The sequence below is a fragment of the Ochotona curzoniae genome, unplaced genomic scaffold (assembly GCF_017591425.1).
Source record: "Ochotona curzoniae isolate NIBS_2020 unplaced genomic scaffold, NIBS_Ocur_1.0 scaffold_274, whole genome shotgun sequence".
In the NCBI taxonomy this organism is placed as follows: domain Eukaryota; kingdom Metazoa; phylum Chordata; class Mammalia; order Lagomorpha; family Ochotonidae; genus Ochotona; species Ochotona curzoniae.
This window is the reverse complement of record NW_024467101.1, coordinates 10,980,260-10,999,668: the sequence shown is the minus strand read 5'-3', so window position 1 is coordinate 10,999,668 and position 19,409 is coordinate 10,980,260. Positions and strand designations below refer to the sequence as shown.

At 50.1% G+C, this 19,409-nt stretch overlaps 1 protein-coding gene across 1 annotated transcript in view; it reads left to right on the top strand.

Annotated features, from left to right (window-relative positions):
- Nucleotides 1-12,041: 12,041 nt before the first annotated feature.
- GRK3 (G protein-coupled receptor kinase 3) overlaps nucleotides 12,042-19,409 on the top strand; it is a 108,094-nt gene continuing 100,726 nt past the window's right edge. The window contains exon 1 of the mRNA XM_041003887.1: nucleotides 12,042-12,226. Within this exon, the coding sequence (XP_040859821.1) occupies nucleotides 12,114-12,226 (113 nt within the window). The 5' untranslated portion in view covers nucleotides 12,042-12,113. The remainder of the gene's footprint in view (nucleotides 12,227-19,409) is intronic.

The following is a 19,409-nucleotide window of genomic DNA, read 5'->3' as shown; positions in this document are numbered from 1 at the left end:
CTCAACTCAGCTTCACTTGGGGGAATGAATCATCGGGTGGAAGATCTTCCTCTCTGTCTCTCCTCCTCTCGATGTATCTGACTTTTCAATAAAAATAAATAAATCTTTTAAAAAATTGCATAGGGTATAGAGCCTGTTAGGTTATTTATGTTCCGAGGTAGCACTGACTGCAACTCTCCCATTTGCCTAAGCAGTGGTAATTGTTTGCATTACAGTGGAGTGTGCTTAGTCCTGGAAATAGCAGATCAGCTAAAAGAGGTCTAATAAGATAGCAGAAATGAGTAGACAGATGAGGTAGGGAAACCAGCCCTCTACTCAGGGTCCCACCCAGAGATGAGCATCCTTGAAGGAGAGTCATTGCCACACCAGCTGGTGCCAGTGAGATGTGGAAAGATGTGGAAAGGGACCATCTGCCACTCATGCTGTGTGGTCACAGAGCATGACAGGGGTTGTACACCCTGGGAAGAAAATCAGCGATAGAGTTTTTACCATGAAAGATTGCACACAAATAGGATCTAAACATGAGGGCTTAGGCTGCAGAACCTCCATGGTCTGCTAGCAAGAAAATGGGCAGGACCAGGGATGTAGGTCTCCTGGGGTCCCAGGTGGTGAGGGGTGGGTTTGACACTGTCTGATGAGATGACACACAAAACAAGAAGGTTTTTGTTTGTTTGCACTTGAGCACTCCAGGCAGGATGTAGGTCGTGTGCTTGCTTCTGCCTCTGATCAACTTTGTGGCCATTGGAGTGTGGCCACAGCAGCAGTCACATCCAGAGATGCTTGTCTTGAGAGATTCTGATGATGTCAGTGTTCGGGAGACCCACACGGCCAGAAATTGAATGCAGCTTGGAGGGGCCAGGACGAATCCTTGGCGACTGTTAGCAAAATGAACAAGATGTGAAGGCTCTGCATCCAACAGGCCATGAGGAGCCCATTTAGAAGCAGAGCCACCCCCAGTCAAGCCTCACGTGAGATCACATCCCCCGCCGACAAAAGCTTTGGGAGACCCTTCGGAGAGGACCTCAAGGAGCCGTACCCAGAAATTTCAAGATGATAAATGTATGTGATAAGTGTGTGGTCAGACTGCCAGGTGGTGATCCCTAAGAAGAAAACGCCTGTATGGAATGTATATGGAATGTGTGTGGAAGGCGGCTCCAAGCACTGCTATGAGGCCACCACACCATTCCGTGACCGGCAGAGGACTCATGGTGCAGAATTCCAGAGTCTTTGGGAAAATCTCTTGCTGTCCTTCTTGCAGTCACATTCTTCAGCGTGATCAGAAGAGTCAGCAAGACTCCCAGGGGAGCCATTCGTGGCAGCCACATTTCTCCAGCAAGGGTTCAGTTGGGGTGGAAGGCAACCAGACGGGAGAGCAGGCAAGGAAGAAGAAAGAGCAGCGGGCCCAAGGGGGAGGGAGGGAGAGCCGGGGCAACTGCTGCTCCCATGTCCCCCTGGGATCTACAGGGAGCCTTGGAGAACCTGGGTCCCTGGCCCCATTCACCCGCTTGGCTACCATCTGCATGCCGAGCCTTTCTCCTGGGAGCTGGAGAGAAGGAAACCAAACAGACATTTTGTTGTTATTTTCTGTGCTTCCAAGGAGGAGATGCTACTCATCCTTCTGGTTTGTTTAGGAAAAAAAACCAAGGCCCGGCTGGACACAGCTATCGTTTGTTTGCTTCCTCTCATTCCTATTTTAAGCAAGTTTATAAGAATTCTCTAGAAAGGCCCAGCCCGTGCCCCAAGCTTTTTTTTTTTTTTTTCTGGACTCGGTTGAAAGGAGGGGAGGGTCATCACGCAGGGAGCAGCCAGGGTTCTGTGTAAGGAGTTGATCGGATCCTCTCACGTCGCTGCTTACTGCCCATCCATCGGTGGCTTTCCCCTGGCTCTCAGGACACACAAAGATGCAGCTCTTTTGTGTAGCATCTGAAGACCCTGTTGGTCTCCGCTCTGCTTCAGTCCTTCTCTCTTATCCCGCCTCCTGCTGTCCATCTCTGCTCCTCTACTGCCCCCCTATTTGAGGCCTTTGCCACCTTGCTGTGTTGTCCATCCCAAGGTCATCTCTGCCCCTCCCTTTCTGTTCATCTTTTAATTCTCAGCTTAAATGTTACTTCCCCAGAGTAGCCCTCCTGGACTCATTGTAATCTCTCTTGTTACAGGATAGCTGTATCCTTTTAGCACACAAAATGATTTAATCTATTAACTGCCAAGGAAGTTCCCTTGCCCAACATTACATTGCTTTCCATACTGTACGCCCCTCTAAAAAAATAAATGATTGAGGTGAAGAAATAATGGTTAAATGAATGAATGGAGATCAATAGAATTGTTTAATCTGAGACTATTAGCTCTTTGGAGAAAAAGAAGGGGTTTTTTTCTCATCCTTGGATGATCATCACTTTGCCTTTAGGGTATGGAACGGGTGTTTAGCCTTGTGGTTAAAACGCCTGCATTCCACTTCGAGGTACCTGGTTCAGTCCCCAGCTTTGACTCTTTACTCCAGCTTGCTGCACTAAGAAGCAGTGGTGACAGCTCAAGTCAACAGCTCCTTGTCACCCATGTTGGGCACCTGTACTGAGCTGCCAGCTCCCAGCTTAAGCTCTGGTGCATCCCCAGCCCATGATAGATTCTTGGGAGCAAATTAGAGAATGGGAAATCTGTTTCTCTCTGTGCTTCTGTAAATAAATAAACATTGACACATTAGCTTTGGGGGCCTGGATTCAAGGAACTGGTGTCTGGTCAGGTTTGGCTGCCATAGCAGCCCAGGACAGATGAGGCAGAGGATGTCATGGTTGGTTCTGGTGGGTGAGAGGTAGGGCAGGGCAGGAGGGAGGGTTTCAGGGCTGGATTGGTGCCAATCCCCAATTAAGTCTGAAATGCTCTGAACTTGGCCTTGAGAGTGACTCTCACTGAAGGGAAGCATTTTACACTCTAGAGTGGTCAAGGTTCCGGGACATTGCATGGCTTCCTGCCAGAGTCCGTGCTATGTTCTTTCTGGAAACAGTTGTATGCACAGTGGAGGGATAGGGTGTAAGGAGGGGGGTGATGGGAGTGTGGGTGGGTACCTGGAAGCTGAGGCACAGGGGGTCGCCAAGCCTGACCACATCGATGTGGGTGTCCCCCATTCAGGTCCCGATGAGCCCCACCCGGGCGTCTCATCATCCCACTTTATCTTCACAGCAACCTTACAGTTGTTCGTTACACTCGCTGTGAAAAGGAGCCCACAGTGCTTTGTCTGAGGCTCTGCAGGTCAGGTTAGAAGTGAGATTCAAGCCAGGGCCTTTCTTCCATGTCTGTTCTTCCTCCCTCTCAAGTATATCACAACCCTTGAGGTCCCTTGAACCTTACCAGGTCAGTCTGATTCCCAGCAGGTAAGGAAACAAACACAAATGAACATAGTGCCCTCAATGTATTACACACATGTGTGCCCCCTCTCTCTCTCACTTTCTCTCTCTCTCACTCACACACACAACTCCCGATGGATGACATTCTTTAAGGAAAGGAAAAAAAACTCCTCTTTTAGAATCCTGGTTTAAAATGAAGACTTTGGACCCAGCATGGTAGTATAGTGTCTAAAGTTCTCACCTTGCACGCACCGTGATCCCATATGGGCAACAGTTTGTCTCCTGGCTGCTCTACTTCCCATCCACCTTCCTGCTTATGGCCTGGGAAAGCAGTCGAGGACGGCCCAAAGCCTTGGGAACCTGCACCTGCGTGGGAGACCCAGAAGAAGCTCCTGGCTCCTAGCTTCGGATTTGGATTAGTTCCAGCTGTTGCTGCCACTTGGGGAGTGAACCAGCGGATGGAAGAGCTTTGTCTCTGTCCCTCCTTATCTTTGTAAATCTGCCTTTCCAATTAAAACAGAAAGAAAGAAGGAAGGAAGGAAGGAAGGAAGGAAGGAAGGAAGGAAGGAAGGAAGGAAGGAATGAAGCAAGGGAGGGAGGAAGGAAGGAAGGAAAGAAGGAAGGAAGGAAAAAGAAAAAAAGAAAAAGAAAGAAAAATAAGTGGAGAGTTTCTTGGAACATACTGTACATTGGGGATCCTGGGATGGCATGGAGTGGCTGCCCCCATCCTGGGTGTTGATGAGGTGGGCGGCTAAGTGCAGCCTTTCCTCTTCTCTCCTGCTTTCCCTTGGGTATAGGGAGAAAAAAAAAAAAGGTTGGAAACATCCCCTTTTCTCCATGCCTCAACCCTTCCCACCCTGATCAGTGATCTGTAGGCATGTATCCTTCCCAAGTATGTAAACATTATCAAAAATAAAATAAATTTCTTTAAAAAGTTAAAAAAAAATAAGTGGAGGGTTTGTCAGGTCTGCATGTTTGTTTGGAAGGCGGGAGATGCCAGAAGTCACGTTTGAGTAGAGAGTTGAGAAGCTCATGAAAAGACCTTGAAGGAGAGTGTTGGCATGGGAGTGGGGCAAGAGGAGGACACCACCCCAGGACAGAAGAGGCTGAGCCAATGTGAACTTGGGAGCAGCAGGAGGGTGAGTTGGGTTGTGAATTTCCACTATCCACTTTCCTTTGTGCCTGCTACTATGTTTGAGCAGAGTGGTGGTCTAAACTCCACATGGAAAGAACAGGAGTCAGGAGGGCAAACTCTGGGCTCAGACGGCCCGAGTTCCAGTCCTGTGGTCTCAGTAGCTGCGCTTGTTTGCCAGGGACTTGAAAGTTTACTTTAGGCGAGGCCAATTGCTTTCATCATGGGCCTTTGGAGGTGATATTAAGGGACAATCACATAAAGTGCTATGCACACTAATTTGCACACATTCTGATTTAAAAAAAAAATTTATATAGCTAAGCAGCTTTAGAATGTTTCAGTGTGGCCGAAAACCTCTGGGGATGCATTCTGTGTCTCAGCAGATGGGGGGTGGGGATGCCCTTTCAGTGCCTGCTACAGTGATGGCATTCAAGGAATACTTTCTGCATGAATGGAAACATGAACTAACATGCTAAAGGGTCAGGCAGAAATAGAAGCATGGAATACAAGTGTGGGCAGAGGAGCTGGAAGGTAATGTGGTTGGCAGTGGGCAGCCACTGAAGGTTATTAAGTCAAAGCAGGGGAGTGCCAGATGGGTTGAAGAGGGAACGGTTTGGAAGCATGAAGAGGAAATGGGCAAGCCATAGGGGTCTTTTAGGTGGGAAAGAAGAAATATGTTTTGGGGGGGGGTCCAGGGAGGAAGAAAGGGTTGGTTCCTTTTATGTTCACTGCTGTTTCAGAGGCCTGTGAGTCACACTGGGCCATGGCTGATGTGCTGCTGGTTTGCGAACTGTACCCACCCTCACTGAATCTTCAGAATTGGTATTCTGGAACCCTCTAGAATCTCCCTTTATCTTCCTCTACCTGCAACTAGTCTTGTATCCATGGACAGATTTAAATACATATATATATTTAGTTATTTCAAAGGTAGGGTTACATGGGGGGTGGGTAGATAGAGGTCTGATTCACTCCCCCAATATTACAATGGCCAGGCTTGAAACATGCCAGAGCTCTTGGAGCCAGGAGCTTCTTCTATGTCTCCCATGTGGGTGCAGGGGCCTGAGCACTTGGGTCACTTTCTGCTGCCTTCCCGGGCATATAAGCAGGGAGCTGCATTGGAAATGGAACTTGAACTGATGCTCTTATGGGATACTGGCTTCACAGGTGGTGGCTTAACTCGCTATGCCACATTGGCAGCCCCACCCAGAAAGAATCTTAACAAAATGTCCATTTGATTATGTCATTTGCCTCTTGGGACCTTCTGCTGGTTTTCTCCTGCCCTCAGAGGGTTCAGTTCCCCATCGCAGCTCTGGGGTGATGTGATTGCATTGTCTCTGCCCTGGCTGACTCACCTCTGCCTTTTAGATTTGGCGGATTTGACCTTTCTGTGGTTTGAAATCCTCTTGTCCAAGGCCTGTTGGGACAACCTCCAGGTCTAGAATGAAACATTCTATCTAAGTTCACAAGGGTGAAAGATGTTGACCCTTGGACAGCATAAAAACCCATGAAGCTATTTGGGCTGACCCCACCACGGCTATTAATTGCAAACAAGATACTCCTAATTCAATACGTTGATTGTAAGCTAAATGTTAGAGTTGATAATTTCATCTGGCCTGCAAGTGCTGTTCTAAACATCCCTGTGGCCCATAGTTCCTCACCCCTGTTAGGATGAACCCTTGCAGGGCTTCTTGCATCTTCACGTGCCTGGAGGACTGCTTATTCTAGCACACAATCCTCTTGAGTAGTGCCCCACCTGGGCTTCACTGAGAGTGCTGAGCCCAAATCCCACATGAGTAATTTCATCACTTAAGCATCAGGTAGTGCTGGGCAGAGTCAGAGGAAAATACCCTTCTGCTGGCTCCTTGGTGGACCTCTGAGATCCCAGTTATGACTGGTCTGGCCCTGGCACCCCCTGTAATCAAGTCTGACCCTGTACTTGGGGGCTTTGAGAGGATGGGGAGCTGTCACTGCTGACCAGGAGAGAAGAAACTGAGCTGGCTGGAATGGGAGCAGATGGGTTTTCAATCTCCCAGGCGTGGGGGAGTAGAGTCATTCAGTGCCATTGCCATAGGCCCAGGTGGCCTGGCCTGTGATGATGACCTGAACTGCTAAGGTGGCAGATGTAGAAGACCTCTGGGACTTTAGGAGGCCTACCATGGCCTCTCCTGGGTTGTTTGCATTTGATTTTCCAAGTTAAATGGACCTTTCAGCCAGAATATTGCCGAGGAGGCAAAGGGATGAACTTTGCATTGCAGCAAAGTTCTGGCCTTGTGTAGCTCACACATCCAAGATCTATCTTTTCATCCCACTGGAGGCAGACAAGACTGGCTTTCCAGTTCTGTACAGAGGCCCAGGACTGACTAGGTATCCTAGGATTAGGGCCCATTTTCCCATTATCCTTGCCAAGCTTCCAATTTCTTGTCTTCTCTGAGGTTTTGTTCTCTCGTTCTTCTTTCTGGCCGTGCCTGCCTCTTGGGCCCTGTGTTGATTCCAGCATGGGCTCTGGTTCTGTACCTCCCGTACAGTTCACCATCAAAGCACCTGTCTCCCTCGCCCCTAGAAAGGTATGACACTGGTGTGCAAACAAACCAATCCCCTCCCCCAGACACATGAATTCCATGAATGGATACAAACCCAATAGATGCTAGCAGATTCTCTGTAGATTGAGCCCATCAGGATTCTTGCTACTGGAGGGGCCTCCTGGACCAACTGCAGCATCGAGGAACAACAGGGCCTGGCTTAAGGCTCATTCTTTCATAGGGTGCACTTGTTAATGGGGGCTTTGTGGCTTTCAGGAGCATGTTTTTGCCCCTTTGGATGATGTCCCAGGGGAAGGCTGAATCTTTGAGGCAAACTATGATGTCATTCATCCATTTATTCGCTCCCTTGCTCATTCAACACACACCTCTTGAGCAAGGCCCAAAGATAAGTGGAAGAAACGAATACAAATGAGTTTGTTTCTAGAAGTCAGTTGATGAATGGACTGCTCACTCAACCTGTGGACTGTAGCGTAGTGGCGCCGAGCCTGGGGAATGACCTGGGTGTTGTCTGAATCAGCCAAAAACATGTTACCAAAGGGTGTGACTAGTCTTCACTTTGCTAAAGGATTCACAGCAGGATTAAATAAAGCCAGGGAATTTTACAGTTGGAAGGGGCCGCGGAGACTGGCTCATGCAATCCCTCCGTGGAAAGGGAGATTTAAAAGGTTTTAGAGACTTAGAGGTATCCGTGAACGTCAGAGCTGGGCTAGCACTACTGGTTTTTCCTCTTGCATAATGTAGACATACTCTAATGATGATCACAATGATAATGAGACATGGTTCTGAGAACTTTATACACAGAAAGGGATTACAAAAGTTCATGAAAAAAACCGAATGAAAAGGTATGTATTTATTTTGGTGCAAAAAAAAAAAAATTGAAATCCATCCCTATGAGGAGGGTCTTTAAAAAGACCGTGAACAATGCATATTACGGGGAGGGGGAACTAAGCATACATTTCAATTATTTACTTAATTTTGCACTGGGTGTTAGTGTTGTGGTGCAGTGGGTTAAGCTGACACTGTTGACACCAGCATCCCACATCGGAGCTGTTGTTCAAGTGCCAGCTACTCCTGCTGGAGTTGGAAATCTGGCCTTTGGGGGCCACTGATGCCCTAATCACTGTCATAATTGCTAGATAAAAACAACTGCGTCCTCCTGAGTTACAGCGTCATTTTCACAGCAATCCATTAGCACTGTTGTGTATATGTGCGTGTGTGTGTGTGTGAGAGAGAGACAGAGTGCAGAAGCACACAGAGGTCACACAACTTTCCCCAGGTCACACAGCTCAGAAGTACGGGTCCTGCTTCAGTCCCAGACTCTGAGCCCCAACAATCGCTGGCTCCTTGTTCAACAGATTCTCTCTCCCTGCAGAGCAATGAGTTTCTAGCCATATTTGAAAAGGCAGGTACGTGTGTGTTGGACATCATTTCAGGGCAATTAAAAGCAAAGTTTGGTTATCACGCCTTTAGGCCAATCGTCTGAAGTCTGGAGCTGCCAGGTGTCTGCAGAGCTTGGCTGATGAAGTAGACACAGCAAGCAGCTCCTAATCTCTGGGCACCACTAAAGTAGAAATGGGAGCTAAGTTACAGGAGAAATGAACGGTGGTCCCCAGAGAAGACACTTACAGAGCCCTTACACAGGAAGAGGCTTGGATATAAAACCACGGAAATGCCAATTGCTTGCAATTTTCTTGAGCAACAACTATATCTAAGGGAGTGCTTTCTGAAAAATCAAGTAACTCTCATAGCAGCCATTGACTTACATATTATGATTTTAGTGCATGGAGAACAGGTATTTTTCCCCTCCCTACTTTTCTGAAGTCTTCCAATTGGAACCTTCAGAGTTGATTTTCTTTCCCCCTCATTTGTGGTTAATTTCCCAGGACAACATTTCTCCATTGCTAGCATTGAGAGTCTATGGCTTCTGGGATTAGGAAGCCTCAGAAAAGTCCAGAATCTAAAACGAGCAAGACAGACCCACTAGTGTTCGAGTGAGCATCTCTTCCCCATCCTCATTTGGAGCTGTCATCGGAAACCGCGCTCCAGAGAGCTTAGACTTTTAACTCACCTGTCTTAGCCACATCTTCCCTAATGGGAGAGGTTGTAGATCAGAGACAGGGAACTTGGTGAAGGTTTGCAGCAAGCCTGGAGTTGTTCTCTGTTATTGGGAGCAGTCACTGAATTCTTCTTGGGGTAGAGGTGCAGGGGTTGGTGGGGGGAGCTTGGGGACCCTATGATTTGTAGGGGAGCCTTACAAATGGGCCCAGTACAAATGGGTTGCTATCTGTCTTCTCTGAATTAGAATGGTTACCGGATGGCGGGCCAGAATCCAACAGGTTGGTTATGACAATTTCATCATTGTCATTAATGCCTTTTGTTTCCAGTGAACACACACACACACACACACACACACACACACACACTGTCTAGTATTGAGAGAATCCAGGGAAAGAAGACAGGGGTGTTGTGTGTGTGTGTGTGGGGGGGGGCATTGCATAGAGAAAGCGAGACTGCAAAGAAGAAAGAAAGATAGGGAACAGAAGTTCACACATGATTCATGCGAGGAAAAAGAAAAATACCCCTGGGGGTAATTGAGTTAACAGACTTCCACGGGGTTAGGGCCTTTGGTGAGAGGAACAGAATTTGGACTCCCTGTTTTTGCAGTGAGAAAAGCGATGGCTCTTTGTTTATGAAGGCTAGTCATGTTAGCTTGCCATGCTGGTGCCTGGAAATGCCCTCAGGGAGCTGTTATTTTTGGTAAAGGGGGGGGGGTCTTCCTGCTTCAAGTTGAATGACCCTTACTAGCTGCTTTCTGTGTCATTTGCTCGCATGGGAGGGTAAAACGAAGCCAGATACACAGAGGAAAAGCATGACCTTGGTGCAGGGGGATTTGCGCTGGGTGTCAGGCTAGGTGCCTTTTTTTATGTGCCATTTCTCCTCTGTCTGAACAACCCTGGGGTCACACAACTGCTTTACTTAGATGGGCAATAAAAGACAGAGAAGTGAAATGCCACTTCTGATGGGACCCAGCCCGGGGGCACAGGGGTTTGACCTGAGGTGTCTTGCCTCAAACTTACACCCCCAAACATGTTGTTGATTAAAACAAATAAACAACAACAACAAAACAGCAAGAGACATCCACAAAGTATCTTTGACACATTCTGAGGACCCAGAAAGTGCAGGCAGAACACTGGACAAGCTGATCATGGAAAAGCTTGGATGATAAACAGACAACATTGAAAGGAACGGTAGTAATTAAATCATAAGAAAATGTTCTGCTATTTTTTTTTTTTCTTGCAGGGAAGGGAACTTTACTCTTCCTCCTGAGTGAGCTTTGATAAGACATTCTGTGTTCCTGTTTTTAGGCAAAAAAAAAAAAAAAAAGTGGGTGGAAGATGAAGTTTGATATTTGCCTTATGCATATCTTGGGCTCCTTCATGGATCTGTGTTCTTTCATCATTTCTGCTCTCTGTGCAGATCCAAGCCCCCATGCCGCACACTCCTCCTTCTTTTCTGTTGCCCTTTAGGGGACAGTTGTCACACACATGACACCTTAGATCTTGAGAACTGACCCATTGTGGTGACAGGCGTGGTGGGGGGAGGGGCGAGAGGAGGAGAGAGGACTGGGTTCTGGTGATGGGGGAATTGGCTTTTTTTTTTTTTTTTTTTGTCAGACATTCCAGGAACCATCCAAAGTTTGACCTTAGCCAAATTTTGACCTTTAGCTATTTCTGGTGGGTTCTGTTAACCCTTAAAGCTGCTGGCAGAGCATGCATCAAATTCTTGCTACGTCTGAGGTTTCAGATGCCCTGTGGCCAATTCCAATGAATTAAAGGGATTCTTCTGGGAAGTGGGTGGGTAATGTGTGCGTATGCGTGTATATGTGCGTGTGTGAGAGGGGTTGTATTGATTTCCCAAGTGTCCCTTAATACCATTCTAGGCAGAAAGCCCCAGCCTCACCCCCCCCACCGCCCCTCCACTCCAGGTTTCTGAATGTCAATTTGTGCACATCACTACACAAAAAAAAAATAAGAAGCTGCTTCTTAAAAAACCCCAGGCAGGGGTGTTGGTGACCGCAGACACCCAGAGTGAAGACCAGGAAGCTGGAAATTCCCGCATGCCTGGGGGGTTTGCACTTCCCTAAAAACCTGACCCCCCTCCCCCACCCTCTTCTGCACGGTGACTCTCCGAGGTGCTCCCGAGCGGTGACTTGAATCAGCTATGAGTGCCAGGCAGTGGCCACCGGGCCGGCACCCAGGGCTCTTTGCCCACGCGCGGTTCCCAGCAGGACGCTCTCGCTGCGGGTGGCCTGGCATAACAAGGAGCCCAGGAACTCTGCCCAGCTGGGTTCAGAGGAGGAGGCGGGTGGGAAGGGGGCAGGTGAAGGGTTCCAGAGTGTCTCCTACCAGCAGGGCTTTTCACTATCACCTGGGGGACAGGTGAAACACTTGTGCATCCTGACCTCCCGGAGGGATGCTGTGAACAATGTCCAGTTGGAGCTCTGCCCGTGCTCCGGTCCCTTGGGTGTGTGGATGGCGCGCGCGCCAGGAGGGAGGGTTTGCTCTCCTGGGGTAGGGTACAGCGCTGGGAGGAGTGGGAAGTGGGGGACAGCGGGCAGGGTGAAGGATAGGCGGGAGGAGGAGGAGGAGAAGGAGGAGGGAGAGGAAGTCCCTCGTGGCCACCCCGAGGGAGAGAGGAGGGGATCCGAGGGGACGGGGAGGGACTACGAGGAGCTAGGACGTTTTGGGGCGCGCACTCCCTAGAGACCGTGGCGGGAGGAAGGGGCGCGTGCGCAGGGGAGGGGTGAGTGGGGCGGAGCGGGGCGGGTGGCGACCCCAGCAGGCGCGAAGCCGCGGTGGCGCGCGCCTGGGCGCTGGTGGCGCGCGCGCGCGGTTGTGTGAGTGTGTGTGTGTGTGGGGATCCGTGCGCGCGCGCGCGCGCCGGGCGGAGGCGCGCGGGGAGACGGAAGGGGGGGCTGCCCCGGGGCGGCCCCCCAACGTCGGGCCGCGACGGGCGGGCGGCGGCGGCGGGAACGCGTCCCGTCCGGGTCCTGAGGAGCCGCCGCCGCCGCCGCCGCTGCCGCCGCCAGCACCACTTGCCAACATGGCGGACCTGGAGGCCGTGCTGGCCGATGTGAGCTACCTGATGGCCATGGAGAAGAGCAAGGCCACTCCGGCCGCCCGTGCCAGCAAGAAGATCGTCCTGCCGGAGCCCAGGTACCGGCTCCCTCCCTGCGTGGGCCCGCGCCGTCGGCCTTCGAGGCCGCCAGCGACCCCCTGCGTCCGGGAGGGTCTGGAACTTGCCTGCCTCAGGGGCTTAGGGCTAGGGTTTGGGGCCCGGGGATCACCCAGGAGTGGGGAGCTGCGGGGCTGGCCTCGTCGGTGCCCGCCTCTCAAATGGGGGCAGCGGAAGGTTTTTTAAGGATTTGCTTCCAAGTGTACCGCGCGCCCCGGCAAGGCGCTGGGGATGACTCCGCTGGACCTCCCCGAGTGAGTCCTGTCCCCGCTCCCAGTCCCATGTCCGGGGTCGTCCCTGGTTTGCTGTGTCGAACACCTGCTCCATCTCCGTCCTTGCCGGCCACCACCTTGGGGCTCCACCCTGAGCCCTCTGGCGTCCCTGCTATTCCTCTTTCCAACTCCATCCTGTCCCCCGACCCTCAGCTCCATCCCTGCCCTGTGGGTGGGCTTCTGGTCTGGGGAACGCGGGTTTCACGCCCTTTCTCCCTGGTACTTGAGCTGCTGTGGTGTTCTTTGCTTTTTATTCTGGTGAGGTACGCCAACCCCATAAGCTTCCCAAGGCTGCTTTCCTCCTTTCTCTGCCCTGGTCGGTGGGTCCTCAAATGTGTCACCCGAGCTGCCCTGCTCCGTGGCCTACCACTTCGTGGGGAAAAAAAAGAGAGAGAGATGGGATTTGCTGGACAACATGCATTGAATGGGTGTCCACAGGCAGGAAGGCAGACAGGGAGACAGGTTGCTGTTAAATGGCCCAAGGACGGGACCCACCGAACTGGTGAGAAGCGCCATCACAGGTTGTCACTTTTGGGATTTGTCCTGGATGAACCCCGGGAAAGACTTTCTCAGTTTCCCGTCTTCGCCCCTGGAAAGAAAGCTCGTGGGATTGTCAGCCTCAAGTTGTGTGCACCCACCCAGGCTACTTGCTAGGTGGGGGATCACCATCTGGGGGTGGCCCTTTGAAGTGAACTAGCTATTAGTGGAATTACTGATTTAAAAGAGGCATCCTCTTAATGGTGAATTTGAAGCCGTGCACTGGTGTAAGATCCTTGGGTGGAAAGCAAAGCTGCTGTGTGTGTGAAATCTTCAGTCTTTCAAGTGCTGGGCACTCAGGATGGTTAACATGTTAACTACATCCAAAGGGGAGAGGGGATATTCCTGTGACTGCTGAGAGATGAACACTTTGCCTTTTAGGAGTTTGTTCAGGAGCCCCAAGGCACACACACTATCTGTGGGTTTCTTGCTGTGTAAAAGCTAAGGGGCATGCTGTGGGTTTTTTTTTTCCCCTTGGGTGGGGATTGGGATGGTGGGGAGGTGGGTTTGCGGCTTTTCCTGAGTCTGTGTGGGGCTTGCGGTCGGGGTGCTGCTGAGCCTTGTGTCGGGAGCAGGACCAAGTGTGTGTGGATGTTTCTGGAGGGTCGTGAAGGGAACGGTCGTACCCAGAGCTGAGCATATGCGAGGCTTGTTAAAAAAAGAAAATCAGTGGCTTCCCATTTAGGGCCTTTGACTTAGAGGAGTGGAATCTTCAAATCAAATATGCACTTCATTTTTTTTTAAAAAAGTCATCTTTATCTCCCTAAAGGCCACATAAAATGCTGAATTGCCTCCTGCTTTTCTGCTCCTCCTCTCATCCCCTAAGTAACCTAGGGGCTGTATGCACAGATTCGATGAATCTCAGCTCATGGGCAGTATTTTTTTTTTTTTTTGGAGGGTGGGGGTGAGGGTAGGGAGGAGGGGGGGAATTTTATAACATTTTATAACATTGCTAAAATTAGGAGCTTGTGTTCATTTTCTTCTTGGCGTTTTGCACTTCATTGTAACTTCTGTTTTTTTCCTCGTTCCTCTTGGGAACCACTTCTGCGCTTGGGGTAGTCCCTTGCTGGTGTGAAAGGCCTGTGCTTTACAAGGGGTGTTTCCTGGTCAATGCTTTCCTTTTCAGGGACTGTTTGGCCTCTTCCTCTGGGGGATGTTTTAGAGTTAAGGACTATTAAGAGTACCCTAATCTTAGAGACAAAGCCAGGAACCTCCTGCAGGTCTCCTGTGTGAGTGGTGGGGACCCAAAAAGTGGTGGTGGTGGTGGTGGTGGGGCATCTTTTACTGCTTTTCCCAGGTCTGTCAACAGGAAGCTGGAGCAGAAGTGGAGCAGCAGGGATATACACAGAATTGCTGGCATTGCAGGTGGTGGCTTTACTCACTGTGCCATGACACTGGCTCCCTGGTTGCTGTCCACTCCCCCCCCCCACCACATCAGGGTCTTGTATTAGGCTACTGCAGACTCCTGCAGGGCTTTCTCTCAATGGCTCTGGCTTTAGCTCTGTGACAAAGCCATTTACATAATGACAGTCACCCCTGGGGCTGGGTTCACACCCAGTTAGGTGAAAGCATTTTGCCGGACTTTTTCCCCCCTCTCCCAGTAGTTGGCAGTTGGCGCCCCTGACTGAGCTGGGAGCAAGGCAGTTAGTTGCTGGAGCTCTGGATCCCATACGACATTTCATTCTGGGCAGAGAAGCCTCCGTGCAGTGACTCAAGGGCCAGTGTGACTTGAGTCTCTTGGCGAAGAGCACAGGTGCAGTGGTTGGTAATGGGACTTCTGTTTGCTCGTCAGCTTAACGTGAGCTATGCAGTCACCTGTCTCTGCTATTCCTGAGAAACGTGCCGAGCTCAGTGCTTCTCAGTGTGTGAGTGGGAAACAGGCACTTGAACTTGACATTGAGATTTTATTTTTTGAGCTTCCTCGTGGCAGTGACGGGTGGCCTTTCCTTTCCCAGGGTTCCACAGAAAGGCCACTGAAGGAAAACTGTACAGGGCTAATGTAAAGGACACGCAGGGTTGGCAGTCCCCTGCCAATTGTGGGAGAACCTGGGAAAATGGAACATTCTGCCCAGGGGAAGACTTTGCCTCCCTGAGACGGCAGGAGGCAAACATTTGGTTATGTTGACACGTTATTCAATTAGTGAACCAACCAGTGTCAATCCTGGGAAAGCTGACTGTTTGTTCAAATTATATAGCTGCTGTGGTCTACTGGAGCATTTGTTGAGCTTCAGGCCCAACTAAAACAGGTGCACTGGGACCTGCATGTCTGCTGTTATGGCATGGGAGAACAGAAACCCCTCTATTAAAATAGGATCTGAGGTGCAGGTGGATCCCCATGTGGGGCTGATCCCTGAAGAGGGTTAAGACCATTTTTACCTTCAGCCCCGTTGCTCTTTCAAGTGGAATGAAATTTAATTGGCTTGAAGCCAGAGTGAGAGAGAAGGACTGATGTGAACTTGACTGTTTAGCCTGGAGCTTCATGTCTGTGTATTGGACGTTAATAAAAGTAAAAGGTTTTTTTTTTTTTTTTTTTTTTTTAATCACCATGATAGAGAGCAACAGCACGAGGAAGGGTTCTCCTGTTCATTGATTCACTCTCCTAGTGCCCATGACAAGCATAGCTGGGCTAGGCCGAGGCCAGGAACTCCTGATCACACCTGGCAGGGGCTGGTAAAGTTACTTGTGGCCTCTCGGGCTCATGAACAGGATGCTGAATTGAAAATGGAGCAGCCACGACTTAGCCCAGACACTCTGTCATGGCTGTGGGTAGCCCGAGCATCAGCCAGTGTGTCTGTCCCTGGAGTATCTGTTGCAAAACTTGTCCTTTCACAGCATCCCTACACAGCGACAGGAAGATCTGCAAAGAACAATTTTGAAAATATTTTGTAACTTATTAGGAGTGGCTCTGATGCCACTTCTTATACTGGCTGAGTGCCTAGTTGCGGGTGGGCACAGTGATGCCCCGGGATGCTTCGAGAACCTTTCCCTAAGCCATCTCCAGGAACCTACAGTCTAGTGCGCTCCGAGTAGAGCCACGAAAGATGTTTGCTTTTAAAGTGCTTTGGCTTGAGGCTTCTGTTTAACCAACCATAGGTAGTGTTTGTGTTACTTTTATTATTCTGCATTCATAGAACACCTGATGTTTACTGAGTTTTTATTTATTAAAAATCATGTGCATTTGAGAGACAGATGGCTAGCAATCCCATATGCTGGTTCGTTCCCCAGAGGATGCCTGGTCTCCCACAGGAACGGCAGGCACCTAATTACTTGAACCATCCTCCATGCTGTCCAAGGTCTCTGTGTTAATAGGAAGCTGGGGTCAGGAGCTAGACATGAAACCTGGGCACTTTGGTGTGTAACGTGGGCATAACCAACGCAATGCCCCTTGCTAAGTGTTTTGTCACGGTTTCCTGGGAAGAACAGTACAGACACTGGATATGGGGTGTCAGGGTAGTTCACCTCTTTCTGTTTGTAATGCTGTCGGATAGAACCAGTCTTGAAAAGCAATGCAATTTGCTTCTCCTATGGATATGGAATTTATTCTCTAATTTCTCCATTCCTACCAGCAAGCGAGTTGCCAAGTGTTTGAAAGATCCCTGTGTTTGGGTTGTGGGGTGAATTGCAGAGCCCACATGAACAGAAGAGCCTTCCGGAAGACAGTATGCCTCGTATGCTGATAGGAGTATTCATATAGATAAAACGATCCTGTTCTTTTTCATTTGAGTGCAGATTCCAAATGTCACTTGTTCTGGCCTCTCAGTGCGTTGTCTGTTTTCAGTCCAAGCGAAGCTGTGCCAGTGGTTTGGAAATGCAAGTGCCACGTGTCTTCGCCAGTTCTTAGAAATAGATGTTCCAGTGCAATCAACATTGGACCCAGAATGGGCCCCAGTCAAGGGTTGTGAAATGCATCGAATTGGGAAGAGTTTTCTTAGATCTTTCGGAGGTACAGGCAGTCCCTGCTTTTATGTAGTCTCTTCTTAGAGGCAGCCTCTTGAAATGCTTCCCCAGGACACTGAAGTTGGCTTTTGCCAAACATCTATTAAGATGAGAAGTGGGTGGAGAGATGTATGGCTACAAAGTGTGGAGGCATAGGGCAGCCAGAGCAGAGCAGGGCTTTTAGAGTCGGTGGGAGGAGGCCAGAGAAGAGACAGGGGCACAATAGTGGAGAGCCTGGCTGCCTGCGTCCCCCAAAGCCCTGGCAACAGAAGGAGGAGCTGCACGCCCACGGAGTGGTCATGTACTAAGTGTCCTTTACTGAGAGCTTAGGCTCTGCTGGCAGTTGGCAAAAACTGGCTCTCTGGGGGCCCCCCTCGCTGGTCCTGGAGGGTGAGGAGAACAGGTCCCTGGTTATAGGAAAAGCAGGGCCTTCTGCCCATTTGAAGGGAGAACCCAAGGCTGGGTGTCCCCCAGTTCTTCCCTTCTTAGTCCGGCCCTGGTTCTTCCCACCTTGCTTGGCTGGCCACCTCCCCAGACGAATGGCTGGGAATGAGCAAGGCTGCCAACGTGCCTCTGTCTTTTGGGGGAAGGTCATCTGGCAGCCTGTCCCTGTCAGCTGCCGGGGACTGTCCTCAGAGACCTACTCGGAGCCTGCGACTCCTCTGGGGGGTAGTGGTGGGATGTGCGAAGATGGTAATTATGACTGCGTAAATCAGCAGCGGGCTCCTTGGGTTCCCATGGGAGTGTCAGGGTTTTACCTCTGCTGTGTTTAACACAGGAAATGCAGCCTTGCTCGTGGTGGTCCTGAGAAACCACACAGTGCGCTTGCTCACTCCTGACTCCCCAAACAGGGGAGCTGCCTCCCAACCCCACCTGCCCTCAACTGCCTGAAAGTCCCATTTCTTGGAAAAAAAGTGAAAGGAAGACACAGTGTTATTATTATTTTTTGGTTTTCTTTGTCCTAAAAAAAATTTCACTTTCTCTTGATAACAGCCTCATTAGGCTGCTAGAGGCGAAGGTACATTTCACACGCTTGATGCTCTTCACCTCTCCTTATAATTCCTGGGACATCGGCAACGGGGAGATGGAGATGATGAGCTTGACGTCTTTCCCTCTGCTACGTGGGGATCTCTAGCACACCTCAGTCCTTTGCATGCTGGTGGGGGTTGGGGGAGCAGGTGTCCCAGACCTGTCGCCGCTCCATTCTTCCATTCTTCCCCTTCTGTTGGGATCCCTGATCAGAATGTCGGAACCCCTGGACCCTTTGTGGTTGCACTGTGGGTCTGAAAGGTAGACATCACAACTGGGCTCTTCATACATCCTGCAAATGCTGCTGCTCGGTCTGGGCATCTTCCTTTGGGATTAGCTGAGTTGGAGCGGGAGCCCAAGTGTATTCTGATACTTTATACATAGGGCATGGCAGGAATGGCGTACAAGAGACCAGAAGACAGTGGTACCTTATGTTAAGTGGTTGGGAAAGGTCAGTCTTTTTTTTTTTTCTTGATTTATTTTTATTGGAAAGACAGATTTACAGAGAGGAGAGACAGAAAACATCTTTTGTTGGCTGTTGTGCTCCCCAAGTGGCTCCCCAAGTCGGCTGGAACTGAGCCGGTCCAAAGCCAAGAGCCAGGAGGTTCTTCTGGGTCTCCCACGTGGGTGCAGAGTCCTGAGGCTTTGGCCCATCCTCAACTGCTTTTCCAGGCTTCAAGCAGGGAATGGATGGGAAGTGGAGCAGTCCGGACACAAACGAGTGCCTATCGTGGGATCTTGGCATATGCAAGGCGAGAGGATTTAGCCACCGGGCCATTCATTGCTCCTGGCCCCATAAAGGTCTGCTTTGCCTTGACCTTGGGCCTACTGCATGCTTGCTGCCCCCATTACCTTCTCACAAGGTATCAGGAGCAGGAAGAAGTGATTGCCTGCATGGAGGCAGTCCAGAACTCCATCCATAGTGACTTCAAAGCCACCAGTCAGTGCTGGCCCCTTACTTCCTTCTGCCTACTTACTACCTGTCTTGTTGTAGGAAGAAAGTTCTAGGTCAGGATGCAAGGCACAGAGCTGAGTCCACTGGCAGTAGCTTTGCCAGGGGGTCTCAGTAAATCAGTCGCATTCCCTGTGTTCCATTTCCCACCTTGTACAATATTATACGGATTCATTGCTGACAGTCGTACGATGTCCCAATTAAAGCAGTCTCTGCCTCAGGAGCTGTGTTTTTTTTTTTTTCTTCTCCCTATTAACACCTCCTCACACATGGATCACTCCAGAGAAGAAGGCGGAAGAAACGATGGAAGACTTGGGTCGTCATTAGTTCACACCAGAGAGTTTTGTGGCTGGGGTTCCGTATGGTGTGAGATGCAGGTGCCCTTTCCAGAAGCACGCAGCAGTGGCAGGCAGGAGGCAAGTGCTGCAGGGTGCCCCT